The 24,920-nt window shown below is 52.6% G+C and overlaps 9 protein-coding genes across 9 annotated transcripts; 4 read left to right on the top strand and 5 right to left on the bottom strand.

Annotated features, from left to right (window-relative positions):
• Positions 1–44: 44 nt before the first annotated feature.
• On the bottom strand, positions 45–1,884 carry PHACADRAFT_247173 (uncharacterized protein). Its single transcript, XM_007390316.1, has 4 exons — positions 1,634–1,884; positions 1,401–1,585; positions 957–1,343; positions 45–903 (listed from the first exon to the last, which is right to left on the bottom strand). Exons 1-4 carry the CDS (start codon positions 1,849–1,851, stop codon positions 185–187), a joined length of 1,509 nt encoding a protein of 502 aa, XP_007390378.1. The 5' UTR covers positions 1,852–1,884; the 3' UTR covers positions 45–184.
• Positions 1,885–2,107: 223 nt separating this feature from the next.
• PHACADRAFT_247167 (uncharacterized protein) lies at positions 2,108–6,965 on the bottom strand. The gene is given in 18 exon segments (XM_007390315.1): positions 2,108–2,148; positions 2,230–2,407; positions 2,459–2,615; positions 2,669–2,837; positions 2,894–2,919; positions 2,931–3,359; positions 3,410–3,673; positions 3,724–3,783; positions 3,835–3,875; positions 3,929–4,041; positions 4,090–4,625; positions 4,678–4,756; positions 4,809–5,228; positions 5,280–5,452; positions 5,506–5,600; positions 5,660–5,966; positions 6,020–6,313; positions 6,362–6,965. 6 exon segments carry the CDS (start codon positions 4,481–4,483, stop codon positions 3,026–3,028), a joined length of 1,206 nt encoding a protein of 401 aa, XP_007390377.1. The 5' UTR covers positions 4,484–4,625; positions 4,678–4,756; positions 4,809–5,228; positions 5,280–5,452; positions 5,506–5,600; positions 5,660–5,966; positions 6,020–6,313; positions 6,362–6,965; the 3' UTR covers positions 2,108–2,148; positions 2,230–2,407; positions 2,459–2,615; positions 2,669–2,837; positions 2,894–2,919; positions 2,931–3,025.
• A 1,719-nt stretch (positions 6,966–8,684) lies between these two features.
• Positions 8,685–14,549, bottom strand: PHACADRAFT_247165 (uncharacterized protein). Its single transcript, XM_007390314.1, has 15 exons — positions 14,122–14,549; positions 13,891–14,060; positions 13,604–13,840; positions 12,719–13,546; positions 12,328–12,667; positions 12,176–12,274; positions 11,738–12,126; positions 11,264–11,687; positions 11,004–11,212; positions 10,790–10,948; positions 10,449–10,734; positions 10,245–10,386; positions 9,562–10,191; positions 9,281–9,512; positions 8,685–9,229 (listed from the first exon to the last, which is right to left on the bottom strand). Exons 1-15 carry the CDS (start codon positions 14,378–14,380, stop codon positions 8,834–8,836), a joined length of 4,800 nt encoding a protein of 1,599 aa, XP_007390376.1. The 5' UTR covers positions 14,381–14,549; the 3' UTR covers positions 8,685–8,833.
• Positions 14,550–14,992: 443 nt separating this feature from the next.
• On the bottom strand, positions 14,993–16,993 carry PHACADRAFT_247163 (uncharacterized protein). The gene is made up of 10 exons (XM_007390313.1): positions 16,939–16,993; positions 16,809–16,891; positions 16,600–16,756; positions 16,454–16,540; positions 16,287–16,390; positions 15,960–16,233; positions 15,543–15,911; positions 15,428–15,491; positions 15,254–15,376; positions 14,993–15,197 (listed from the first exon to the last, which is right to left on the bottom strand). Exons 1-10 carry the CDS (start codon positions 16,939–16,941, stop codon positions 15,058–15,060), a joined length of 1,404 nt encoding a protein of 467 aa, XP_007390375.1. The 5' UTR covers positions 16,942–16,993; the 3' UTR covers positions 14,993–15,057.
• Positions 16,994–17,440: 447 nt separating this feature from the next.
• Positions 17,441–18,946, top strand: PHACADRAFT_133883 (uncharacterized protein). Its single transcript, XM_007390312.1, has 6 exons — positions 17,441–17,619; positions 17,674–17,940; positions 17,998–18,114; positions 18,167–18,267; positions 18,320–18,430; positions 18,483–18,946. The coding sequence occupies exons 1-6, from the start codon at positions 17,533–17,535 to the stop codon at positions 18,541–18,543; spliced, it is 744 nt and encodes a 247-aa protein (XP_007390374.1). The 5' UTR covers positions 17,441–17,532; the 3' UTR covers positions 18,544–18,946.
• A 237-nt stretch (positions 18,947–19,183) lies between these two features.
• Positions 19,184–21,023, top strand: PHACADRAFT_110818 (uncharacterized protein). The gene is made up of 7 exons (XM_007390311.1): positions 19,184–19,437; positions 19,490–19,685; positions 19,737–19,893; positions 19,944–20,001; positions 20,049–20,320; positions 20,372–20,550; positions 20,605–21,023. The coding sequence occupies exons 1-7, from the start codon at positions 19,214–19,216 to the stop codon at positions 20,713–20,715; spliced, it is 1,197 nt and encodes a 398-aa protein (XP_007390373.1). The 5' UTR covers positions 19,184–19,213; the 3' UTR covers positions 20,716–21,023.
• A 140-nt stretch (positions 21,024–21,163) lies between these two features.
• Positions 21,164–21,775, top strand: PHACADRAFT_247160 (uncharacterized protein). The gene is made up of 4 exons (XM_007390310.1): positions 21,164–21,197; positions 21,251–21,295; positions 21,352–21,500; positions 21,554–21,775. Exons 1-4 carry the CDS (start codon positions 21,195–21,197, stop codon positions 21,564–21,566), a joined length of 210 nt encoding a protein of 69 aa, XP_007390372.1. The 5' UTR covers positions 21,164–21,194; the 3' UTR covers positions 21,567–21,775.
• A 67-nt stretch (positions 21,776–21,842) lies between these two features.
• PHACADRAFT_168270 (glycosyltransferase family 8 protein) lies at positions 21,843–23,317 on the top strand. The gene is made up of 4 exons (XM_007390309.1): positions 21,843–22,352; positions 22,401–22,425; positions 22,481–22,623; positions 22,680–23,317. Exons 1-4 carry the CDS (start codon positions 22,087–22,089, stop codon positions 23,191–23,193), a joined length of 948 nt encoding a protein of 315 aa, XP_007390371.1. The 5' UTR covers positions 21,843–22,086; the 3' UTR covers positions 23,194–23,317.
• A 48-nt stretch (positions 23,318–23,365) lies between these two features.
• On the bottom strand, positions 23,366–24,745 carry PHACADRAFT_247155 (uncharacterized protein; the record flags this gene model as incomplete). The annotated part of the gene is made up of 8 exons (XM_007390308.1): positions 24,685–24,745; positions 24,368–24,622; positions 24,216–24,317; positions 23,944–24,163; positions 23,619–23,887; positions 23,532–23,570; positions 23,495–23,507; positions 23,366–23,447 (listed from the first exon to the last, which is right to left on the bottom strand). Coding segments are annotated over exons 1-7 (938 nt in total), but the record flags the coding sequence as incomplete, so codon positions are not given.
• Between the last annotated feature and the right edge of the window lie 175 nt (positions 24,746–24,920).

Here is a 24,920-nt window from a genome sequence, read left to right as displayed (position 1 = left end):
AACGGTCTTTGTGAGCTGTTTCTGTGCAAGTCGATAAAAGCTCTCCGAGAACAAAACATGTCATGCATTGTGGACGTCAAATGAAGCTTACATGAAAGCAAGATACGAGATGGAAGAGCAAAATAAACAAGGGTTGCGAGCTGGCCGGTGAAAAAAGAATTTTGAAGACAAGCCCAAGTGCTCATCATGACTCGCCGCCCAATGACTCGCGCGCCTTCCTTTCCTTCTTCAGTCGCTTCTTCTCCTGCCGCACCTCCTCGTCATCGTCCGTCTTGCCCTCCGCTGCCTCTTTCGCCTTCTTCTCTTTCTTCAGTCGCTTCTTCTCTGCTTTCGCAGCATCTTCGTCCTCCCCATTGTCCATCCGCTTCCGCTTCTTCTCCTTCTCTTCCTTGTCTGGCGATTCGGGCGCCGCTGATGTTGGGGTAGGTGCCGCGGCAGAGGTTGTCGACGGGCCCGCCGCGGGCTGCTCGTCGCGGTTGTAGTCGACGTAGTCTTTGCTCCACTCCGCAGGTGTAACGCCCTCGATCTTCTCGCCATGCTTGCCAAGCTTGCCCTCCTTGACGAGCTTCTTCTTCTCCATCGCCTTGGGACCAAGTCCCCAGCGCCGCGGGTAGGTGTCACGCTCCATGATGCAGCGCTTGACTTTTGCCACGACGCCGTGGTCGCAGGTCGCCAGCTCAACGGTTGACATCTGTGCAATGGCGAGGGCGATAGCCTCGCCTTTGGTGGTCATGAGGACGACCTCTTCATTGAGAGCGATGTCCGCTTCGTAGCGGAGCAGACCAGGAATCATGAGCTTGGCGCCATAGCAAACGGCGTTGACCGCGCTGTCCTTGACTACGATGCGCTTGTAGCCGATAAGCAGCGACTCCAGTGGGCGGATGGCACGGCGGAGGTAAGACTCTGGTTCCGGAGTGAGCGGAAGAGATGTTCGGCGAAAGTCATGTACAACATACCATCACGAGTATTGTCGTATGTCCACTGAGCATCCAGAACATCGTGCATCGTGACCATTTCATCGTTCTCACTCAATGCACCACTCCGGACACGGCGTAGCTCCTGCATGTGGCCTCCGACACCGAGGAGGAGACCGAGGTGCACACAGAGAGTACGGATATACGTGCCGGCCTCACATGACACCCAAAAGATAGCTAGATTGCGCTTCTCATCAAACTCAAGGAGTTTGGACTCGTAGATGGTACGAATCCGGAGCTGACGCTTGACGGCGGAGATGAGTGGTGGGCGTTGGAAGAGAGCACCAGTCAAGGTCTGGATTGCGCGGGGGAGAGCGGAAGATTCGGAGAGGGCAGAATGGAGACGAAGAACAGCGACATATTCCTTTCCTACAGTTCGAGCTGTGCTCAGTAACGCGTAAAGGACGCGATGTTCGCTTCACGCACCTGCGCCCTGCTGAGACTTGACGAGCCTAGTTGCGCGGTCAATGCAGACAATCAGACATCCAGTGACCTTGGGATCAAGAGTACCGCTGTGACCAGTTTTCTCCACACGCAGAATACGCCGCAGCCATGCTACAACTTCGTGAGAGGAGGGGTTAGAAGGCTTGTCTAGGTTGATGACCCCAGACCTAGGCGCATTGAGAATCATTGTCTCGGGTACAAATTTGTGCACTCACTTGACATAGGAAGTAATATCTCGCTTCAAAGGGCTGCATCCTGAAGGGATAGGCGTGAAGTGGCTGGACCTAACGAGGAGCTTGTCGTAGTTCTTGAGGAGAAGCGGCCATTGTGAAGTGTCAAGCTTCGGTTGGCTGTCCTCGGACTTAATTGAAAACTCGCCCTGCACCTGCGCAGAGGCCACTTGTTCCCGTGTAAGTGTTTTCGCAGGGGCCATGACTGTGAACAGCAAGCAGTAGTGTACCAACTCCCGATTTTCCACAAGACGCTGGCCCCTGCGGCGCTTACAAAGGGCGACCTGGAATTTCTGCAATATTTCCCCGGAATAATGTCGTGGGAACTTGGTCCCAAATTGTAAGCGCGCTCACCCTGGGCGCCTGGACGCGCCTTCGAGGCGTGGGAAAGCGCCTGAGGCAAACTATACAGCACAACAGAAAGTTCGGAGTGCTCCTCATCGTGCCCGGCAGCCTCAAGACCCACTCCCTTCCGACGTCTCCGCCCCACCATCAAGATGGTCAGTCCCTGGTACCGCTTTGCTGAGTTCCCTTCTCAGTAGGCTCACACTGGGTTCCTCCCTCTCTCCCTCGTAATGTAGCCCAAGGCCGCCTCCGGAAAGTCTGCTGCATCCAAGCACAAGTTCGTCATTGACTACACCCGCCCTGCCTCGGACGGTGTCTTCGATGGCGCGGCCTTCGAAAAATTCCTGCATGACCGCATCAAGGTCCAGGGCAAGACCGGTCAGCTTGGTGACAATGTCAAGATCACCCGCCAGGGTATGTCTCCGCATCTCATCCCTGTGTATCGAAGTTTAACCCGTTATTCAGGCGACGTTAGCGTCACTGTTACCGCCAGTATCCCCATCTCTAAGCGGTACCTCAAGTACCTGACGAAGAAGTTCTTGAAGAAAAACCAGCTCCGCGACTGGATACGCGTTGTTGCTTCTTCGAAGGATTCTTACCAGCTCCGTTTCTACAACATTCAGTACGTCTTGCGGTGTGCATTTTCTTAGCGTGAGACTAACAGGACTATCATAGGACGGAGGGAGACGAGGAGGAAGAAGACTAAGCGTCTTACGCCTTTGTCGTATTGCTCTTGTTACGCTATCGATGTTTCAATATCATTATGCTCCATGGGCTTGCATGAGCGTTTACGATATACCAGAATCGTGTCAAGAATGAGACCTTGAGACCCAAGCCCTATGAGGTATGTTACCAGCGGTATCCGAGTCGGACACGCTCGAGAGTAGTCACCTTGCACAGTAAAGTCTGCAATGCTATATTGTATCCACTCGATTTCCTCAGTACGCAATCTACCACCGAGTAGACTGGTGACAAATCTCCCACGCTGCATGACCCCAGAAGCAAACACTCGGGATTTGCGTAGATATTCTGTTACAGCACTCTATTTGTTACAAGAGTGATTTTCTCAGCTTTCTTCTCCGAGTCCTCTGGTTTGACCTTGCCCAGCATGGCCATGGCCGTGTCCTCCCAAACGGCATCAGGCTCGGTTACGGGTTTCCCGCTGAAGTGTATCGCCAGCGTGGACGTCATCTCTTTCCGAAGGTACTTGAGAGCAACGCTCGCTTTCGGACTAACGCTGTAGCGCATCTTCCTGTCCAAGGAGACAGTATCCGCCAAAAGCTTGAACTCTGCGTCTCCGCATAGCAGTAGAACCGACAGGTCTTCGACAGGCCCCGTCTCCCAAGCGTACATCTTCTTCGATTGCCTACGCAAACGTGAGAAACGACAGCAGGGCGTGCGCAGGAGATGACCCACATGATCGTGAAGTAGCACAAGTAATTCACCCCAAAATCTGAAGGCTTCCGTCCAAAGTTTACGGAAGACGGGTGGAAAGCGACGCGTTGGTTGTTTGTGATAGTCGTTAAACTCTCCGTGCCTGGTTTGCCCCCCGCCAATAGCATCTTGGGGTAGAGACCTGCAGCTAGTGCAGCACCGACAATGGCATAATTGCCTGAGTTACGATCCAATTCCGTAGGTGGAGAGACAAAGCGTGTTCGTCCTCGGCTGGAATAACGAGCTCTGCGCACAGCATGAGAGCCTGCGACACATTTTGAAAGGCAGATATGTACCGATTAAGTTCCTTTACTAAGGCTGGAGGTGCTTTAATGAAGGAGGAATCAATGAGGTAGCTAGGTGTCACGTCAGTCAGTGGCAATTAGTATGTGCCCAAGAGGACCTACCCAAGGAACTGTTCACGAAGCTCTTCGATCTGTTGCAGATTCTACAGAAGCGTTGAGACCGAAGACTCGTTCGTGCAGAGGTAATAAAACTTGCCTGATGGCTCATGAAAGTGTCTCTGCACAGTTTACGCGCAACGGAAGGCCCGTTCGCGCATGCCCGACGCCAACTTGAAAAGGCATTATGAAGCGTGAAAAAATCAGAGTTCTCTAAACCTATTGTTAGCAAGGCCAACAGGATGAAATAAGTCGACACACCTATTCTGAACGATAGTTTCTGACGATGAGCCTCTTCTTCCTTACCGAAGGGCGTCAAAAAGGGAGACTTAGAGTTCAAAGCTGCCGCGATCGTGAGCGCAGGGTCGAGGCAGCCAAAGGCACAGGCGATAAGCAAGAATTTCCCAAGGTGAACATCGGTTGGCAACTTGCTCAGCAGTCGACCCATCGGTGTAATATCTTGCAATGTCGTCAGAGCCCCGACCTCGACCAATGCAGATACAGCCCTCTGAATATTGACCGGAGACGGCGGATCGAGGGCTTGAGAGAGAACGTCTTCTATGGAGGATCCCATCTTGACCTTCATGATCTTGATGCGCAGAGCAAGGTCACTCAAGCTCAATCGCATAATCTCGGGATCGGGGTGGTCCGCCATCTTTGTGTCATGTCGGACTTTCGTGAAGAGATGGAAGCAAAGACCGGGTTGTACACGCCCAGCACGTCCCCGACGCTGAGTAGCGTTGCTTTTAGCCACGAACGTGTCGACCAGTCTACTAATCTGGCGCTTCTCATCGAAGCTACACAGGTGTCAGACATATATATGGAATGTATATGAGAAAACAGACACACCGCATCTCCTTCTGTCTGCCAGTGTCTATAACACAAGTGATATCTGGGATGGTGATACCAGTCTCGGCAATGTTGGTGGCTGATAGGACAATATCAAGAGCAATACGACGCCACATGGGCAGAAGACACACCAATCACTATCTTCCTCATACCCTGAGGAGGCACGTCAAATACCGCCGCTTGCTGGTCGCTTGCAATGCTGGAGTGTAGCGGGTATATCCTGAAGTACTCCTCAGACTGTAATACCGGGTGCTCCATGAGCATCTCATGCAATCGCCGGATTTCCGCGAGACCTGGCATGAAAATGAGGATGGCTGACGAATAGCCGCTGTAAACCGACTCTTGTAAACAGATGCCCTCCAGAAGCAGAACGATAAGGTCGTATGGGACGAGGCGCTCGTCAAGCGTGTTGATGGTAGAAGCCGTCGAAGAAGAGTATCGCTTTTCGAGATGAACATCTTCATGCGCGACCTCATCCTCGTCATCGTTCGCGAGCGCAGTGTCCTCCGACCAGTCACTACGAGAACGATTGCGCGAGTATCTGTCGGTACCTATGAAATCCAATCAGAGCAAGGTACAGTGCTTGATAGTGAGTCGCATACCGCGTATAGCATAAGGGGAACCCTCCGCCACCTTCCACCTCGTGAACTCAACCGCATCTTCAAGATAGCGAACATCTACAGGGAATGTTCGGCCAGGGACTTGAAGGACTGGACAGCCGCCAAAGTAGCTTGAGAACTTCTCCGCGTCGAGTGTGGCTGACATCAATACTACTCTGAAAGTGTTTGTGTTAGTGTTCAGGATAAACCATAAAGGGATGGTACTTGCTTAAGGTTGGGGCGTTCTTGGATCAACGACTTGAGCACAATCAGGAGGAAGTCAGACTCTATGGTGCGTTCGTGTACTTCATCCACAATGATATGCTTCACGTGAGAGAATTAGTACCAGCGTAGGTAACTCAATATTCAACGAGCTCATTTACCGTGATCTCGTCGAAGGATGACCCTCGCTGATCGGCAGCAGTACCTTCAACCATGCGCAACGCAATACCATTCGTGACATATGTCAGTCGGGTTGTCCTAGACGTGTTGCTCTCTAGTCGGATGGAGTACCCGACAAGCGACCCGTTTGTCCCGACAGCTCCAAGAGGCTCTCCCAGTTCTCGTGACACGCGGTTGGCAAGTGACAAAGCTGAGATACGCCGTGGCTCCGTACAGTAGATCTTACAGTGCTGCCCACGAGAGAGGCAGTCCTCCAAGATGAATGCAGGAAGTTGGGTCGATTTACCGCTGTAATACTTGACGTCAGCCTCGAAAGCCGATCGTCTGATTGTTAGACTCACCATCCAGTTTCTCCACTGAGTACGAGGACCTGTGATGATTCTAGCGTCAAGACAATCTTATCCCGATATGCAGCGATCGGAAGGCTGTTGCGTTGTCGCTGCCAGGCGTTATCAGCGCCAGCGAAGGTGAGAATAGCTACTTCCACGTACAAGCATTTCTTGATAAGCTATGCTCTCCTGTCGGACTCTAAAGTCGGTGGCAATCTTACCGGAGGAAACGATGGCCTGATCGTTTTCATTTCCTGAAGTCGTGCGCGCGGCCTGCGTTACAACTCTCTGCCTCTTAACCGGCGTCTAGTGGCAGAATTAGTATCCCCACCCATCAAGAGCCGGACTTTGTACCTTGTACCCACTCAGCTTCGGCTCAAGAATGCCCCTCAGCTTTGCCCAGATATCCCGGTTAACGTGATCATGGTCTGCCCGCCTCTTTTCTTCTAATTCGTTCCACAGGCCTCGATACACAGGTGGAAGTAGCCTAAACGAGGTTTGGGCGTTGGCAGATGCAGTGCCGCCAACAGCAAAGCCAGGTGTCTCCGGGAAGGTGAGCTGGTGCGTCGCAACCAAAGCGATGTACTGCTCTGCTTGATTCGAATCGTGGCAAGCAATATCTTCCATGGACCACTCGCTGGCGTCGTCCTGCTGCCAGATGACGCGCACTGCCGACCGTTTTGCGCGGCTTGCACCAGATATAGGCCGGAAGCTGACATTGGCATATTTGTCGATCTTGTGAACCACTTCCAGGAGCAGAGTGCGAGGTAATCGACCTGACCAGTTCTTCGGCACAGGCAGATCACGGATAAGAATAGTGGTACCCTTTGTGGTCGTCTCGGTCTGTGGCATCTCTTCCAGAAGCTCGAGCAAACCACCAGGACTATCATCATCGCTAGCTTCGTCGAAAATATCCCCACTCGTGGTCTCTTCCACAGGTGGATCCGGTAAGGGTTTTATGGGAAGCGGCAAGGGCTTTGTGGGAGGCGAGCTAGGCCGCGCACTCTCGACATTTTCCCCACGTAGTCGTGCTTGCAGAGCCATCTCGTCTGCTTTCTTCCGTTCGGCACGGTAGGCCGTCTCAGCTTCGTGCTCGTCGAACAAATAATCCCGCTTCACTTCTTCCAGACGTTCTCGGAGCATCCGTAAAAAGGTCGCGTCGGCAGACTCGGTTGGCTTGCGATGTGTCGTCAGCTCAGAAATTCGCATCTTTAGATGGACGTAGGCAGAGTTAGGATCCTCGTCAGGAGTACCAGGCACGGAAGCCGAGGCGTTAGTAAGGGTAGCGGAGAATGTTCTTTCCGAGCGTGCATCGCTAGAGACTGCAGTGATGCTGTCCGAGAACTGGGTACCCTGGAGAGAAATGGTTGAACGAGGTGTCATCGGGGGACTGATAGTCGCACTCCCGACGACGCTTCGAGAACGTGCGCGTGTAGGAGAGTGTGGCAGGGTGGGTGAGCTTGTTCCCTGCGACGGTCGTGAGGTCTTGGACTTAGGCAACGCATCATCTCGACCTATCAGTGAGAACGCCGTAAATAAGAACGAAGCTTAGAGTGGCGCATACCCAAAATGGAGAGCAGCTCTTCCTCGGGACATCGTATGAAGAGCTGGCACAGCTGAGCACAACAACGGTTTGGGAAAAATTTATCTCACACACACCCATTCCACAGCCTGCTCGAGGTCAATTCCCCTTATAGACCTTAGGCACTGTCCTACAATATCCTCTTGAAATCCTAATCGTCTGAGCACGCCGTATGTTATAGCGAGCTGAGGGATAGCCTTATCTTCTGGGTCATCGACGGTACCTTGGACTATAAGCATGGTGTAAGTCAGCCATGAAAGACTTCTGCAAGAAAGCCGCACGCGCCAATTTCCGAGGGCTCGTCGGTGGACGCGGTGAGAAGTTGCAGTATCCTCTCCAGGTACGTCGGTTCCAAGTCGATTCTCGGCAGAGTTACGGAGAACCGACGTTCTTGCTCAATTGCCTACGGCTCCGAGACAGGTAAGACGCGATATGATCAGGGTATGCAAGCGTTCTGCCTACCTTAAGAGCCCGTGTTATTTCTTTTTCTACACGGTCCTGGTACTTGTCGATCAGGTTCTGCAAAGACTGTTCTTCCGCCTTATCGAGGTCAAAGTCGCTCGTCCCTTGCACATCGGTCCTCGATGAAGCATCCCCTAATTCCGATGTGGCGTGGTTGTTGGGGGGAGCCGGAGCGACCTCAGGCTCAGGCTCTGTAGAAGCGAGCTTCTTCGCGACAGACACTGTTGCAAAGCCGCGAGCAACAGGTTTCAACTGCGTCTTCTTCTTCTTTGCCATGTCTAATACGCTACAAAGTGAACTTGAACGGTAGTCTTAGGTGCGGCTTGCTTCGCAAGGTAAATGGATGCCAACGGGCGGTGATTAGTCCGAAAGAAGAAATAGTGGCTGTAACACTTCAAACAAAGGAGCTCTTATTCGAGAAAGTGATAGCGAGGACCGAAAGGATGAGGATGAGTCAGGATATATACCTAGTACCATGGTTCATGCAGCTGTTCAAAATTCAGTCGAGAAAAGTTGACTCGACGTCGACAGCAAGACAGCAGTAAGACCTGCGAAACAAGCGCCTCAAAACATAGGTGGCGACGGAAGACAAGGCACTCAGGAGTAACATGCAGAATAGCCATGACATTACAGTTTGTGCACAACAACTATGATGTAAGATACGAATACAAGACAGTAATACGAGGTATGATGGTCCAAAGTACAGATCAACGACAGCTTAAAACGAGAGTTATACCGCAAATATACGAGCCGCAGAGAGACTGACAATTTGAACACGACAATCACGAGTCCGCCTCTCCGACGTTGGTCCTTTTCCTACCAGGTTTCGGCCCCGGCTTGCGTCCACGACGACCAGTGCCGTCCCCTCTCCCTCTCTTGCGGACAGTCGTCGGCACGGGCGTACCATCGTCCTCGAGCTCCTGGATACTCGCAGTGCCGGACTGAATCGGTCCACTCTGCGCGAAAAATTCGTCGCCCTCTTCGTTCCACAGATCGCGTACAGGCGTATCGGTTCCATTAGCCTGACCAGCAGGCCGCTTGCCGTTCCTCTTGGAAGAGCTTGCCACATTCGTGCTGCCCAAGTTCGCGAACTGATCATCAGTAAGCAGAAGCTGAACAATCTCGCTCGGTTTGGTGACATCCGTGAAGTTTTTGTTCCCGACGACAATGTCTTGCACCTGTACTGATGTTAGTCATGATCGGCTGCATATCTACACCGAAAAACTTACATCTTTCTTCACTCTAGCCATCTGAACGATACGCTCGTCAATCGTGCCCTTCGTGATAAGTCTATACACAGTGACTTGGCGAGTCTGACCAAGACGGTGTGCGCGGTCCATGGCTTGAGCATCGTTAGAAGGGTTCCAGTCGTGATCGTAGAAGACGACCGTATCGGCTGCAGTTAGGTTGATACCTAGACCGCCAGCACGAGTACTGAGCAGGAAGACGAAGATGTCGGGTCTACCGAACGGTCAGCTAAGGCTGACATATTTGGGACGGGGGTGCCTACCGTGTTTGCCACTCCATGACCATGTCTCTCCGGTCTTCCAGCTTCGATGAACCATCCAAACGGAGATACTTGTACTGACGGTAGATGAGATACTCCTCCATCAAGTCCATCATTCTCGTCATTTGGAAGTAGATCAGGACTTTGTGGTCACCGGCCTTGAGCTCGTGTAGCAGCGCGTCGAGGCGAGCAAGCTTCGCGGAGTCGTAAATGAGGCGCTTCGCTTCTGGTACTTGCATGGGTGGACTTGGCACTTGATCGTCCGGAGAGCTCTGCAGAAGGCCGCCGATAGGTATGCCGGGCAGTCGACGCTCGTATATGACAGCGTCAGGCACCGATTCGCGGTAACCTGGTGGCAATCCGTACAGCACCAAGGACTCGTACGGGGCCTCCAGTACAGTAACTCGATGCTCGAGGAAATTACGGTTCGTGCAGTAGATAGTGATCGGTGGCGCCACAACGGGAGGGATGAACCAGTGAAGATCTTTTCGTGACAGGCAAGAGCTAGTCCACGCGTCTGCTGATATAGAGAGAAGCGCAGGCTGACTATGGGCCCTGGCAACTAAACCGACGGGTGAGAGGGGCGGAATTGCGTATGGGCCGGTCTTCGAGCTAGCCACAAACTCGGAATCGCTAATACATCGACTCGTTAGTGCAAGGGCATTCGACATGTAACTAACACGCACAACACATAGGGTGCCTCCTCCACTAGTTCAGTCTCTTGACGAAGGGCAGCTAACCGACGTTGAAAGATAGGCATGAGGTATGTCTCATGTGCCTCGGCTGGAGATACATCTACGAAGCGTAGAAACGAGAAACCGGAATTCGCTGCAACGCGGGTTAAAAACACACACATACACACACACATCGAAGAGTATCATGCAACGTACCATCCTCAAGCATTGACCGTTGAATCCAGTCCGTGGACCAGATATTATAGAGAGTGGCGAGGGGGCCTTTCTCATAACGGAGCGATGCATTTTCGCTAGGGACATCGAGGAGACCGCCATCCTCGTAAAGCAGACTGGGAATCTCAAACTCAATGGGATTCCGTGCTGAATACGGCAGATCGACGAAGTCGCCTTCTCGGCTCAGTGGCCCAGGCTTGCCAAAGGCTGAGAATGAGTACGGAGCAATTACGTCGGCGCGCTCGAATAGCTCGGGATGATTAACAACCTGCAAGTTATGTGCTGTTAATCTTCCATCCTGTGAGGCACTGGGCTGCACGCACTTTGCGAAATTGCATAACCAAGTTCATCAGTGAATTTTGAGACTCCTGATCGAAGTTCGCTGCCTTTTCCAGGAGGTCGCTGACTGAGACCTTCGCCCTCATCGCATCGTACAATGCTCTCTGCCGGGCACTGAGCTCGACATAGATGTCAGCTTCAATCTGAAGGGTGTGATGATAAGCGAGTAGATCAAGTCATATGCTTTGGTGAGCTTGCCTTATCACTTAATTCGTTCTGTACGTGACGCTTCACGCGACGCAGCATGAAAGGTTTGAGGATCATGTGCAGCCGGCGGAGCTGATGCTCATTCAGCTTGCTACCCTTATTCTCGGCCGCGTTCTCGATATCCTTGGAGAACCATTCGTTGAACTCGTCATGCGAATCGAACAGGCTAGGCATGATGAAATGAAGTAGAGCCCATAATTCTACACGAGTATTAGTATTCAGTAGTGGGGACGGCCGAAGAGACGACTTGCCCTGCATCGAGTTCTGAATAGGTGTGCCCGTAAGCAGTAAGCGATTGCGACACTGAAATCCGAGCAACGTCTTCCACCGTGCGCCGGCCGCGTTCTTGATATTCTGGGCCTCGTCCAGAACCATGTACTGCCATTTGATACGTTGAAAGTGCTGCTGGTCCTGGATGACAAGCTGATAGCTCGTAATGAGAACATGGAATGGAGCATCCTCGGTGTACGAGATCTCCTTCCGCGACCAGAACTTGCGCAGGGTGGCTCGGTCCTTCACACTACCCCAGTAAGGCAGGGCCTTGAGCTTGGGCAAAAAGCGGGTAATTTCCTGCTGCCAATTGTGCAGCGTAGACGCCGGAGAAACAACTAAGAATGGACCCCAGATGTCGTGCGTCTCGGCCAGGTAGGCGAGCAGCGAGATGGACTGTACAGTCTACAGTCGCAGTGAGAAGACGAAGCATATATCGGTCGCTGCAGGCTTACCTTTCCAAGGCCCATCTCGTCAGCCAATATACCATTGATGCCTTGCTCATAGAGGGTTGCCAACCAGTTAAGACCCTTGAGCTGATACTCCTTAAGAGTTGCCATCAGCATGTTCGGCTGCTTGATCGTCAGCTCTCCGGTTAAGGATGTCGGGTTTTGGAAGTTGAGCTCGTCAGAGTCCAGGTCAACCAGAGGTGTACCGGCCGACGTCGAAACCTCAGTAGAATCATCCGTGCGGATATGAGCTTGCCCTTTTGCGAGATTGAAAGCCTCATTAGTCTTGCGCTCTAATGCGGCTTGAACGTCGAAATCCTGTGCCTTCCGTCTAGCAAGCAAGATGGCCTCTTGAGCGTTACGTCTAGCATGGCGATGAATGTTGGTATGGTCCTCTGCAAGTCGCGTGAGCAACACTGAAGTCAAAGCCACTATGCCGCTCACCATCGTCGAAGTCGATATCCTGAAGCTCGCCCTCGGCATCATCGTAATCCGCACCAGCAGGCGTCGCAGCCTCAAGCTCGTCACCTTGCACTTGCGCGGCTGTGACAACAAAAGTCAGCAAGCATTTTGTACAGCATCCGCACGCCGCGTACTCTTTAGTTTGTTTCCGACGAAGTGGCTGTAGAGTTCAGTCTGGCTGATCAAAAACTCAAGCTTGCGAGCCTGGCGAGCAGCCTCCCTCTTCTCCTCTTCGATCTTGGCACGGTCGAGAGCCTCACGCTGTTCGCGCCTCCGAACATCGCGCTCCTCCTTCTCGTTCTTCTTCCAAAAGACGAGCATCTCTCGCATGAGCCGTTTGCCCTTTGCCTGAACATCCTTGCTACCTTTCGCAGTACGCGTGAAGGGTTTCCGAGCATGCAGAGCAGCCTGCGTTGCTACACGCTTCGTTTGAGCCTGCCGCGCCTGATATCCAGCACTGTGATAACGGTACACCTGCAAGAGAAGGTCAAAAACTGGTGTCAAGCTACGTGATCTGTAGAATACCTTTACGATGTCTCTTTTAGCAATGTTGGTCCAGACCTTGCGTTGCATTTCTTCTAGGGTCTTGACACGCTTCCACATGCCAGCATCATCTATGCGCCTAGCCTTCTTGAGCGCAGGTATTGCCTCGTCCAGCTCATAGATAGCAGCAGATACGTTCGTCAGCGCAGGTGAAGGAGCCCTGGAACCGGCGGGAGTAATATCACGAGACGCAGACGCAGATATTGACCCTCCCAATCCGAGAGCTTCTTGCGTATGTGGCGGTAGGGCACTCCTCTTTCCGACTCCTGGCCTCTTGCGACCGCGGGGTGTGGCAGAGGCGCTGTCGACGCTATCTTCTCGCTGCTTTGTCTTCCCCTTCCCCCTACCAGAGATGTGTGTTCCGATTGGTAGAGGTATTGTCCCGGTCATGGAGGCCATCGCCTCAGGGTATCCAGGATGACTATCCGGCGCAGGACCTTTGGCAATTTTCCTCTTCTTGCTCAGAGGACCGTGGCGTGCTGCGATAGGGATGTCTGCCTCGCTGCTGTCGCTGTCACTGTCGCCATCCGCAGGTCGTTTTTTGCCCGCTTTGTTCGGACTGCGTCCTGAAAGGGATTCCTCGGGATCATTAGTAGCGGCGGAGCCCTGATTGCGTCCATGGGGGAAGTAGTCGATGATCGCGAAGGCGTCGCCTGACATCACCGAGTGTGATCTACGAGTAGAACCTTCGTCATCATACGGCGACATTGGAGGCTGCGGTGGCGGCAGTGGTGGGGGAGGGAGAGGTATACGCGCAATTCGCTCCACGTACGAATGTGATACTTGGTATGCAGTAGACGAGTCGCGATTCTAGGACCAGCTGTTAGCATATACAGATATGTAGACGCTAGGTCATCGTGCACTCACAATGATCCAACGATTGAAGTACTGTTCGGTCTGCTTCTGTCTTTTGCGACTGTCCATAATAAAAGTACCTATTGCGGGTTGCCATATTTCGGGACAATCCTCGAGATCCGACGAGGCGAGCCGTCGCTCGTCTTCCGTGGGCTCATGGTGAAATTGATCTGGCTGAGACTCTACTTCATGTGTCTCTATGGTAAGTTGCGTTTGTTTCCCTCGAGGGGGGTTACGACGCGGAGTACGCTGGAAGGGACAGTGAGCGCGAAAATCTTTGAGCAGATGCGAAGACGTACGCGCTTTGTCCCCGGAGGATGATATTCCTGGTCTTCTGCCGCACCAGGCCTCCTCTTCTTGCGCCCGTTGGTCTCAAGGTGACCTTGGGCAGACATGGTCTCGTCCGCTTCTCCGTTGAAGGTCCGCGGAGATGCTGCCGCCTCGTCTTCATGCTCAGGATAAAATTCGCCTATTAGCCGGAAGGGGAGGCGTCAGCATTTGAGCCAAGACAAATCGTAGTTGCTACGAACCCCGTGGACCCTGGTACACCATGGTCTGGTATGTGTACTCCCGAGCGGAAGGTTGTTCAGGATCCTGGGCAGGCGGACTTGATTTTGCACGAGCCCTTCCTCTACGTCCTCGCTGCGGCGCAGATGGAGTTGGCGTGGGGGCTGGCGAATGCGGCCTTGATGCTGAATCAACGTTGTTGATCGTCGTCGAAACTGTCGCGGACAATGTCGAGTGCGTCGGCGTGTGTGAATCGTCGTTGAGGATATGCTTCAGAGACATGCTGGCGAATGGAAACCACGGTTGCAGACCTCGAAGGAAAAGGCACGAGGGGTGTGTCAGACAAGAATTGCTACGTCTTTCTCCGAGTTTGAGCTCGCAGTAGACGCCCAACTGATGACTGAGTATAAACAACGTCCTTTGCTATGCGGCGTAGCAGAGTCGGCGGCGGACGTTCCAGACCGCGGTAGCGACGATGTTGTTAGGCACAGCGAGCGAGGGCAACTGTTCGCTGTTTGTGATGGTGAGGAATGAGGACGAGGACGCAATGATTGATGCAGGACCGGCAGCGGTGCAACGGCTGAGCCGCAATGGCCCAGCTTGTTGAAAGCTGTCCTTCATATTTCGTCTCGGGCTCTTGCCTTTTCGGGAATCGTGGGCTTCTCGATATCCCATCCCGCCGTGACACTGTCACAGCCCGATGTAGCAGCAACCGCATCCCCAGCTGTGCCCTCTTAGACGTTCTCAATCGTTTATTCTGTTTGCCTGTACTGCATCAAGACGACAGTGTGCCGTCTTGTGAGACTGCGCACTGCTTGTACCCAAAGCGTCTGTGGCAAGATGACGGCCGACAATGTGCCCCCGTTCCGGAAGCGCCAGGCCAGTGCACCAGAAGTTATTACCATAGCAATTCTGGTGCGATATGAGCCCATTATCTACGTATTTACGAAATAGCCAATCTACGCCTCATCAGGGTGAAGCATCAGTTCAGGGCGGACTTTTTGGTCGAACTCCTCAGGAGTGAGGAAGCCAAGCGCAACCGTAGCCTCCTTAAGCGTCGTGCCCTCCTTATGTGCTTGCTTCGCGCACTTGGCAACATCTTCGTGACCGGCGTTAGTCACGGAAACTCACAAATGGCGCGACGTGAAAACATACTGTCGTAGCCCAAGTGGCTGTTGAGAATAGTTGCTAGCATTAGCGACTCGTTGAGTAGCTGGTTAATGCGCTTCTCGTTCGCCTGAATGCCAACAACGCAATTTTTGGTGAACGAGCGGGAACCTGAGATGAAATGAGCCTACTATTGCTATTACCGAAGCAAAGAGTACCAACCATCAGCCAAAAGCCGAATGCTCTGGAGAACGTTCTTGATGATAACGGGTTTGAAGACGTTCAGCTGGACAGCCTGTCAGTGGACTGTCATGTCGTCCCGGCTGTCAGTGCGCACCTCGAATTGGCCGCTAGCACCCGCAACGCTGACAGTAGTCTGATTGCCTATAACCTGCGCCGCAACCATGGTCAAAGCCTCACACTGTGTGGGGTTGACCTTGCCGGGCATGATACTACTACCAGGCTCGTTCTCGGGGAGACTGAGCTCACCAAGGCCACAGCGCGGGCCGGAGCCGAGGTAGCGAATGTCGTTGGCAATCTTCATCAGAGAGCAAGCAACGACGTTGAGGGCACCATGCGCCTCTACAAGGGCATCGTGGGCGGCCAGGGCCTCAAACTTGTTGGGAGCAGTCTTGAACTCAATGGCAGTGAGTTTCGAGACTTCAGCAGCAACCTTGACATCAAAGCCCTTCCTGGTGTTAAGGCCCTGCGATACTGTGAGCGTACAATTTGAACTGCAGCTCGCGTAACTTACAGTCCCAACTGCGGTACCACCCTGAGCCAAGAGGCTAAGACGGGGCAGAACGGCCTCGACGCGGTCAATGCCGTTTGAGACCTGCTGAACATAGCCGCTGAACTCTTGGCCTAAAGTGAGAGGAGTAGCATCCTGAAGATGAGTGCGACCGATCTTGATGATGTGGTCGAACTCCTTCGCCTTCTTGTCGAGCACGTCTCTCAGCTCAGTGAGAGCAGGAATCAGGGAACGGCGAATCTCTGTCACGGCAGCGACGTGCATAGCCGTAGGGAAGCTGTCATAATGTGATGAGAAAATGCATTGGACAAAGAGTACTTTATGCCATACGTGTCGTTAGAGCTTTGGCTCATGTTGACGTGGTCATTCGGATGAACGGGCTTCTTCGAGCCGAGCTCACCGCCGAGGATTTCGATGGCTCGGTTGGAGATGACCTATGAGGATCGGAAGGAATTAGACTTTCACAACTGTTCCAACGCAGAGGAAATCGTTTTCACCTCATTGGCATTCATGTTACTCTGAGTGCCACTTCCAGTCTGGAAGACGACGAGAGGGAAGTGTTCTATGAGCTTGCCGGAGATGACCTTGACGAATGATAGGTATTCTGATCCATATCTCTGGAACGACGTTCGATACGACTCACATCGTCGGAAGCTTTTTGAATAGCCTCACCGATCTTGGGGTCCAGGCCGTAGCCAACGTTGACGATAGAGGCGGCCTTCTTCAACACACCGAAGGCCTGAATCAGAGGAGGGGGAAGGCGTTCCGTAGGGCCACCAATGTCGAAGTTCTGCAGAGACCTACCAGAGGAAGGATGTTAACATATACGAAGCCTAAGATACTGAAACATACCGCTGGGTCTGCGCACCCCAGTAACGGTCGGCTGGGACTTGCAGGTCGCCGAAGGTATCGCGCTCGGTACGGTACTTCTGCTCCTGCACGACTGTAAGATTTTATTTTGGGCCTACCGCAGGAAACTCACCATGATCACAGAAGAAGAGGAGAAGAGTCTCTGACCAGGTGCCCTCTGAGCATCGAACTGTATATATCCCGGGCGGGCCGTATCACATGAGCCATGAACATCGATAGGAGTTCTTGACGCGTCAGAAACTTACAAATTTGGTGCGAGCCACAAGCCGAATGCTGGTCATAGCGGGACGGTGCGTGCAAGGGCAATAATAGGCAAAGCAGACCAAGGTGAAGCCTGTATTCCGCGGGTACTTGCAAGCGCGTCACCGCGTTGTGACGGCTCTGGCCGACTTACACCCCGAAATCATCCGCTCACCGAGCATTGAAGTCCTTCATCCAGGGTCGTCTGCATGCTCATACTGCTCATACACGCTCGTAACAGCGTTCCAGATGTTCTGCCCGATGTGCTCGCGCTCAAACGCGACTTGAAAGTCGCGTCGGGGTATTGCACGCTGTTTCCGACGACACGTCTGAAATCGCCCGTGGAGATAGAGGGGTTTACACGTGATATCGCTCTATGCCTCTATTTCCCTGCCGGAGGGAATAACAGGATGGCTTCGTGTCCACTACCTCCATCCTCCCCTGCACCGCATCCACACAGTCCAACATGGCCAGCGTCGCGCAGCAAGTTGTCTTCCACCCTACGGTCTCGCAGACTCTGAAGCTTTGGAGCACAACTGTGGGGAGGGACAAGGTACGCTAGTTGCACATGGAGAGCTCCTATCTCTAGTTGAACGCTTTGTTCCAGACTTACCGTGCGGTTCAATATTTCGCGCGTCTCCTTGCATGGCTGCTGCTCTCTAGGGGACAGAAAATCGAGGCCGCAAGATGGAATGCAATCAAGAACCACCTTGCCTTGGGCAGGAAGCTCATGAGACTTGGCAAGCCTTGGGAACATCTGCAGAACGCGATGCGCGCCGCCCAGCGAATCGATCTCCCTGCCACGGAAACCATCACTACCATGGGCCGCCAAGTCGCCTACTTCGGTTACCTGACGAACGACATGTTTGTCTGGGTACGTCGTCGCTCGAGTACCGTTAGAGGTATACTAATGGGCTTCGTGTGCACATAGGCTAACAACATCAAGTTTTACAACTTGAAGCCCAGTACTGCTGCACGCGTCAACAAGCACGCAAATCGGTTCTGGCTTGCAGGGATCCTGCTTAGCATCACTTTCGGACTATTGAAGGTAAGGCATGTATTTTTGAACGGCAAACTTACGACCTGAAAACGATCCACAGGCTGGACGTTTGGCTAATGAAGCTAAGCAGCTGCAAAGTTCCGTGTGGTCTGAGAAGGGGGCAGAGGTCGAACGGGAAACAAAGCTGCGGGCGAACTTGGCGTGCGTTATCTGTCCTATCAGCTGAGATTTTCTGCTGACACACTGGACGTAGTGCCAGAGCAGAGACACGTTTCCAATTCATTGTCGACCTCTTGGACGTCTGGATTCCCGCCACGAACCTTGGTCTCGTCACCTTGAACGACGGCATTGTCGGAATGTTTGGGTACGACTTCCTCTTGATCCTTCAATGGAGTGCTGTTTGACACTTCTCACAGATTCGTCTCGTCACTTATGACGCTGCGTCAACAGTGGCTTGCTGTGAACGGAAAGAAATAAGCAGCATTCTGAAACTTAGTGAAAGTGAAATGCGGTTTTCCGAGTTGTATTGCTGTCGTGCTTTTTTAACTCTGGTTACTTCGAACGGATGGGTATTGATATTCTTTCTTACATGAACTTACGGAGTGCCTGATCCAACGGTGGAAACTGACTTCATCTCTATGACGAAGTATTCTTGGTGTTTTGAAGATGCTTCAGGTGCAAGTACTCTTCACGGACGACTGCCAGACGCTCCGGACCATTACTGTTGTTTATTGACATGTCAGAAGAAGCTTAATGCTACTGAGCATGCGAACGTACTGAATCGCCATACACTCTTGCACTGCTTTATATCTATCTCTGCATGCCCAAGCAACAGATACAGTACGGCCAGTCGCGCATTCTGCGAACGCTATTGCGCCAACGTGAGTTATATGGGAGCGGGATATGAGAGAGAAACGTACCTTTGACTACTGGATCGCACTCTTTCAAAGCCTTCTCCTTCGTCGTCTTTACAAGAGCCTCCTCTTCCCTCCGCGAGAGCGTGGTGTTCATACCGCCGTGTGGTTGAAGGAGGACCTGCTTTGACGCCGATTGAGTTAACTGCGGGATGCCGTTTTAGGCAGGTGTCGGGGCGCGCAGATAGGTCCGTCTCCGCCCTATATCACCTTTTGCTTTGTCATTCACCACGATGGCGTTGGTCGTGACACGCACAGCGGTGAGGCCGTCCATTATTCGCGCAACTTCGTCGTGGGCGTCGACGCCTGTGTGTCTCGCTCATGCCCGAGGGCTAGCTACCCCATCATCGTCCAAGTCTGTGATTAGTAAGAAACTCGCCGACGGACCATCGTTAGACGACTTCATCGCTGGAGATGCGGAAGGTCCTCAAAGAGTTGTTCTGGGCAACACTTCTCAGTGAGCACTGTTTCCATTGTCCAAGAGCAAGATACTAGCTCATGTCAACTAGACCAAGGCTACCTTCTTTCCTGAAGACATCTATACCGACTGGCACATCGTATACCAAGATCAAAAAGGACCTTAGAGGCCTTGGTCTACATACAGTATGTGAGGAAGCACGTTGTCCCAATATCGGAGACTGCTGGGGTGGGAAGGAAGGCGCAACAGAAGAGGAGGACCGTAGGGCTGCGACTGCAACAATTATGGTGCGTAATATACCGTCTATGGTTGATTCGTTCTCTTACTTGGTTATATAGCTCATGGGAGACACCTGCACCCGAGGGTGCAGGTTCTGCTCCGTTAAGACGTCGCGAACACCTCCACCATTGGACCCGCACGAGCCAGAGAACACTGCTGAAGCCATTAGCCGATGGGGCCTCGGCTATATCGTGCTAACAAATGTGGACCGAGATGGTAAGATCCCCTTACTATCTTTGCGGTATCTCTGACAGCATTTGTGCTAGACCTTGCTGACGGCGGTGCCCACCATTTCGCTGAAACCATCCGCAAGATCAAGCAAAAGTGAGCTCATGCCCTCGCCACCCGCCATAGTACTAACTATCTCCTAGGGCACCTCAAATTCTTGTGGAAGCATTGACGGGCGACTTTGCTGGAAATCTGGACCATGTGTCGTTGGTTGCGAAGTCTGGGCTCGATGTATACGCGCACAATGTTGAGACCGTCGAGGAGCTAACACCCTTTGTCCGTGATCGCCGTGCGACATTCCGGCAGAGTCTGGCTGTACTCAAGCTTGCGAAGGAGGAAGGCGTTCGTGTGACGAAGACAAGTATGATGCTCGGTGTCGGTGAGAATCGAGACCAGGTCTTAGATGCGCTGCGAGGTATGTATCGTTGTTCATTCGAGATGTGATCCTTCACCGATAGTTGTACAGAGCTACGAAAGGCCGACGTCGACGTCATCACTTTCGGACAATATATGCGGCCAACGAAGCGACATATGAAAGTCGATCGATATGTGGAACCAGCAGAGTTTGATGAATGGAAGCGCACAGCCGAGAGTATGGGCTTCCTGTACGTAGCGAGCGGCCCTCTGGTCCGTTCTAGCTACAAGGTACGTTAAGTCATTTGCGCGTGTGCGAAGAACCTGCTGACAGATGTCCCCAAGGCCGGAGAGTTCTTTATTGAGAATGTGCTGAAGGGCAAGGGTGCACGGAAGCAAACTCTTCCGCTTGTTGCGGAAGATGCCCAGTTGAAATCCACACTTTCGGAACTGTAACCTTGTAGAGCTCTCGTATACCATTGTCCTAATTTCACTCATGGCTTGGTAGCTTCTGGCATCGATTTGCATATCATTTACATTGCACTACGCTTCGTCTCCTCCTCATTGCCTCCAACAGAGCAATCTTGCTGATTATACACTGCGCTTTACGGGAAAATTGTTCGAGGGCGGCTGCATGTCGCCTCCATGTCGCTTCCATGTCGTGGACATGCGATGTTGCAAATATATCTGTGCAGCACGGTCTAGCATCCCTCACGAAAATTGACCGGCTACACTGGATTTTGTGCCTTTCCGAACGAATCCGAGACGCACACGTAGGCACTTTTTATTGCAGGGCTTGCCAATTATGGGTTGACCATGAGATCACGGGAATTGCCGAAACCGCTGCTTCTTGAACTCTATTTTCTGGCCATCCACAGCGTCCACGGAACCCTCCCTGAGTAAGCACCTCGTCGGCACATACACTCTACATCACAATGGTCAGTAAAATCTTGCTCGTTATTGTGAGTATGAGGAACTAATACTCCTCTAGGATGCGTCAGCAAAGGTCCCCGTCAAGCTCGCCGCCGTCACCAAGGTCCTCTGGAAATTTGACCGGGTTTTAAGGCTCCCATCCTGACTGCTTTTGCATAGGTCCTTGGGAGAACTGGTTCTCGTGGAGGTGTCACTCAGGTCCGCGTTGAGTTCTTGGACGACCCCAGCCGCTCCATCATCCGTAACGTGAAGGGCCCTGTCCGGACCAACGACATCTTGGCTCTCCTGGAGAGCGAGCGTGAGGCTCGGTATGTTAACCAGTCTTACGTGGATGTTCCTGGTCTAACCGCATGCTCTTCAGTCGTCTCCGGTGAGGAACTATCCCTTTCCGCTCCTCGCTATCTGTCGTCTCGTTACATTCTCTCCGCTGTGTATCCCGTATGACTTGTTTTTGTGTGGATTCTCCATCCTGCTGCTAAAGATATGGCATGCACCCGCATAAAAACTGTTCATACATGCTTGCGTCCTCTACTTGAATGTTTCAGACATAAGAATGCGGATCGAAAGTGCCTGGGTGTTCAGCGAAGGGACGTGCCTTGAGAGTGATTATCGAGGAGGGTTTCCTTCTAGGAACAGCAAGCCAAGGGCTCGGTACAGCTTTCTTATCGACTTTCACCTTGTCTACGTCGCGCTGGAAAGTCAGACTAGCACCGGACAATGCGCTTCACATTGCAGCCGGAATTTGGTCCGCACTGCAAATTCTCTGAAACAGCTTGCATGTTGATTACACAGCCTACTGGCCGATTCGGCCAGCTCCCCTAAATTTTGCCGGTGGACCGACTTCCGTATATCTTATTTACTCGCTGTCGCACGTCTCCCCCACAGTTTTCGGTGATGCCGCGTAACGGAGCGTATGCGACCTTGCTCACCAAGACCGAGTATTTGCCCGGCGCACTAGTGGTTCACAAGGGCCTCGTTGACGTAGGGTCCAAATACCCCCTGGTGGTCATGGTCACTCCTCCAGTGCCCCAGGAGACAAGGCATATCCTGCAGGAGCGCGGCATGATCCTGGTGGACGTCGAGTCTCTCCTGCCGACTGCAGGCACACACGCCGTGGCGGCGCATGATATTCGCTTCCAGGATACATGGACGAAGCTCAGGTGGGTACCTTGGTGGTGCCGTAAAAACCATGGCTGAAACGTTCGCAGATCCTTTGGGCTGACTCAGTACGATGTATGCAGCAAACATCTATACCATGTCTCTTGAAGCTGAACGAACTCGTTTTAAGCGTATTGTCATGCTCGATTCGGACATGATCGTCATGAGGAACATGGACGAACTCTTCGACCTAGACTTGCCCAGCGATCAGATAGCTGCAGTGCACGCTTGTGCATGCAATCCTAGGAAGTTACCCCATTACCCCTCAGACTGGTGAGTACGGCTTGTCAGCTCTCACAAGCGACCTCTCAGTCTCAGACTCGGCTTAGGGTCCCAGAGAACTGTGCGCACAGCGCGGTCGTACATCCCACTGCAATCACGAACCCCCCGCAGATACTGCCTACCAGCCCGCGTCCATACAAGCTGCTCAACTCTGGCCTGGTCGTTCTCAACCCGTCGAAAGAGCTCGCCTCCTCCCTCAATCACTTTCTAGAGACGTCCCCTCTCGTGCCAACGTTCTCGTTTCCGGATCAGGACCTGCTTGCCGCATACTTCGACGGCAAGTGGAAGGTTTTACCTTGGTGCTTTAACGCCCTAAAGACTCTACGAGAGATCCACAAGCCACTGTGGCGAGATGATGAGGTCCGGTGCCTTCACTATATCTTGCACGATAAGCCGTGGACGACGCCTCGAGGGACTGCCGGCATATACGAGGAGACCCATGGCTGGTGGTGGGATCAATATGAAGAGTTGGGGAGGGAAATGGCAGCGTCGAACCCAGCGGCGTGGAGGCTCGTGGATGCGCAGGTCACAAAGCTAAACTCCCACTGTACATCTGAATAGACTAATACCCTGCAGCTGGTGATACATGCTGTACAGCACATGTAGTCTTTCTGTTAGCGGGCTCAATTTACGCTCTCCACGCGACATGGACCTCATCCGTGCGGAATCTAAGCCGAGTGTTAGCCAAGGTTCCGGCCTGAGGAAAAGGCTCGCACCTTTGCGTGGTAGTAGTTTTGGCCAAGGGTGTTTGGTAGCCCATGCGGAAGCTCAAGAGGCCGGCTTGAGCGATCATGATGCCATTATCGATGCAGAACCTAACCTCGGGTGAGTACGAAAACCGAAGTGTGTGAACCTGGCATACCGCTCATCCGTAGCAAACACTTGCCCCCCTCTTTCCTGGGCCATTATACCCATCATCTCTTGCAATCGCTCGTTGCCTGGAATAGTTCATCGACGTGTAGGAGGCTTCCAAAGGATAGACTTACATCCCACGCCCCCGACGATGAGGACTTCCCTGCTGCCTATATGTGCCATCGCCCGCTCGGTAATCTCTACTAGCATGGCAAAAACAGTTTCTTGAAGTGTGAAGCATAGGTCTTGTGGCATGATAATGTCGTCGGTGTCTCCTTGGCGATGTTTCCCATCCGGTCGGAATCGCTTGTCCAGAGTATACGCTTCGGTCGAGGTAAGGATGCCAGACAGACTAATATCCATACCCTTAGTGGTGTACGGTAAAGGCACAAGACGCTTTCCCCTGGTGACCATATATGAGTAGCTGAAAGAAGAAGAAGAATTTCACGGCACGCATACCTCTTGGCTTCTTGTTCGATATTGTGCCCAGGACTGGGGTCATTGCTGAGGTTGATCACTCGAGCAAACCGGTCGAGACAATTTCCCACAGCAATATCCAGAGTCTCTCCAAAGATGCGATATCGCTGTTGCGAGTAAGCGATAACCTGCGTGTTACCTCCAGAGACGTAGAGGACGACTGGATTCTGTGCGCCTGTAATTTGCCGGCCCATCTCAATGTCTGGAAAGATGATAAGGGCGATAACAAGAGACTAAATGACAACAGAGCTTACGACCAACACAATGATTTACACCGACCAGAGGCTTTCCGAAGAGGAGCGAGAGAGTTCGCGCGACAAGTGCGACGGACGAAAGCGGTGCACCCATTCCAGGACCTAGAAAAATGAGCGCAGTGTCATTGCAACTTCGATTGCATTTGACGAACCCTTCGTAAAACATATGCATTCCAAGTCACGCATAGAAATATCGGCCTTCTTGAGAGCATCATTGATAACCGTTAGGGCCCAGTCGCGGTGGTGCTTTGCAGTGTCCCTCGGCAGGAAGCCTTCACCAGGGGGCGTAATGTACGTGTGCCGTACGTTGGAGAGCACTGTAGTAGAGCCATCCACATCATGCTTTATGATCCCTGCCCCAAACTTGTTGGCTGAGCCCTCAAGCCCAAGTGCAATATAGGGCTTGTCTGTAGAGTGCGGAGGTGAGTAACTTTGCAGCTAAAAACAGGTAGATATGAGAGCTATTCACCCGGTAGTCTGAGAGGACTGCGTTTGCGGATTGCTCCCGGCATAGCTGCTGTTTACCTGCGATCCTGCTGGACCTCTGGGCTGCTGGTAGCGAGTAATATTCCCGGGATGATGAGTTTGATGATGCATTGATGCGATCGAGCCGCACGTGCGGATCGATCTGCCTGCAAGATCTCGAGAGTCGAGTCAAGGCAAGCGCGTATAATTTCGAGAGCCAGAAGCCCTTTGACTCATTAC

This window comes from Phanerochaete carnosa (genome assembly GCF_000300595.1).
Source record: "Phanerochaete carnosa HHB-10118-sp unplaced genomic scaffold PHACAscaffold_1, whole genome shotgun sequence".
NCBI classification, from domain to species: Eukaryota; Fungi; Basidiomycota; class Agaricomycetes; order Polyporales; family Phanerochaetaceae; genus Phanerochaete; species Phanerochaete carnosa.
Note: the sequence above shows the minus strand (reverse complement) of the source record. Positions and strands in the feature narration are given on the sequence as shown.

Coding starts and splice junctions, on each gene's coding strand:
- PHACADRAFT_247165 (XM_007390314.1), bottom strand. CDS start 14,380: ATGTCTCTGAAGCATATCCTCAACGACGATTCACACACGCCGACGCAC. Junction 10,735..10,789: donor TGGTTATGCAATTTCGCAAA/GTGCGTGCAGCC, acceptor CATAACTTGCAG/GTTGTTAATCATCCCGAGCT. Junction 9,230..9,280: donor TGGCTAGAGTGAAGAAAGAT/GTAAGTTTTTCG, acceptor ACATCAGTACAG/GTGCAAGACATTGTCGTCGG.
- PHACADRAFT_247167 (XM_007390315.1), bottom strand. CDS start 4,483: ATGGCGGACCACCCCGATCCCGAGATTATGCGATTGAGCTTGAGTGAC. Junction 4,042..4,089: donor GAAACTATCGTTCAGAATAG/GTGTGTCGACTT, acceptor CAATAGGTTTAG/AGAACTCTGATTTTTTCACG. Junction 3,360..3,409: donor TTGTGCTACTTCACGATCAT/GTGGGTCATCTC, acceptor ACGTTTGCGTAG/GCAATCGAAGAAGATGTACG.
- PHACADRAFT_247163 (XM_007390313.1), bottom strand. Junction 16,391..16,453: donor GTAACATGAATGCCAATGAG/GTGAAAACGATT, acceptor CGATCCTCATAG/GTCATCTCCAACCGAGCCAT. Junction 15,198..15,253: donor CAGCCACTTGGGCTACGACA/GTATGTTTTCAC, acceptor CCGGTCACGAAG/ATGTTGCCAAGTGCGCGAAG.
- PHACADRAFT_110818 (XM_007390311.1), top strand. CDS start 19,214: ATGGCGTTGGTCGTGACACGCACAGCGGTGAGGCCGTCCATTATTCGC. Junction 19,438..19,489: donor GTTCTGGGCAACACTTCTCA/GTGAGCACTGTT, acceptor CATGTCAACTAG/ACCAAGGCTACCTTCTTTCC. Junction 20,321..20,371: donor GGTCTTAGATGCGCTGCGAG/GTATGTATCGTT, acceptor ATAGTTGTACAG/AGCTACGAAAGGCCGACGTC.
- PHACADRAFT_247173 (XM_007390316.1), bottom strand. CDS start 1,851: ATGGCCCCTGCGAAAACACTTACACGGGAACAAGTGGCCTCTGCGCAG. Junction 1,586..1,633: donor GATATTACTTCCTATGTCAA/GTGAGTGCACAA, acceptor CAATGCGCCTAG/GTCTGGGGTCATCAACCTAG. Junction 904..956: donor ATACGACAATACTCGTGATG/GTATGTTGTACA, acceptor CTCCGGAACCAG/AGTCTTACCTCCGCCGTGCC.
- PHACADRAFT_247160 (XM_007390310.1), top strand. Junction 21,296..21,351: donor AGCTCGCCGCCGTCACCAAG/GTCCTCTGGAAA, acceptor GCTTTTGCATAG/GTCCTTGGGAGAACTGGTTC.
- PHACADRAFT_133883 (XM_007390312.1), top strand. CDS start 17,533: ATGGCCAGCGTCGCGCAGCAAGTTGTCTTCCACCCTACGGTCTCGCAG. Junction 17,620..17,673: donor CAACTGTGGGGAGGGACAAG/GTACGCTAGTTG, acceptor GCTTTGTTCCAG/ACTTACCGTGCGGTTCAATA. Junction 17,941..17,997: donor CGAACGACATGTTTGTCTGG/GTACGTCGTCGC, acceptor GTGTGCACATAG/GCTAACAACATCAAGTTTTA.
- PHACADRAFT_168270 (XM_007390309.1), top strand. CDS start 22,087: ATGCCGCGTAACGGAGCGTATGCGACCTTGCTCACCAAGACCGAGTAT. Junction 22,426..22,480: donor TTGGGCTGACTCAGTACGAT/GTATGCAGCAAA, acceptor ACTCGTTTTAAG/CGTATTGTCATGCTCGATTC. Junction 22,624..22,679: donor CCCCATTACCCCTCAGACTG/GTGAGTACGGCT, acceptor GACTCGGCTTAG/GGTCCCAGAGAACTGTGCGC.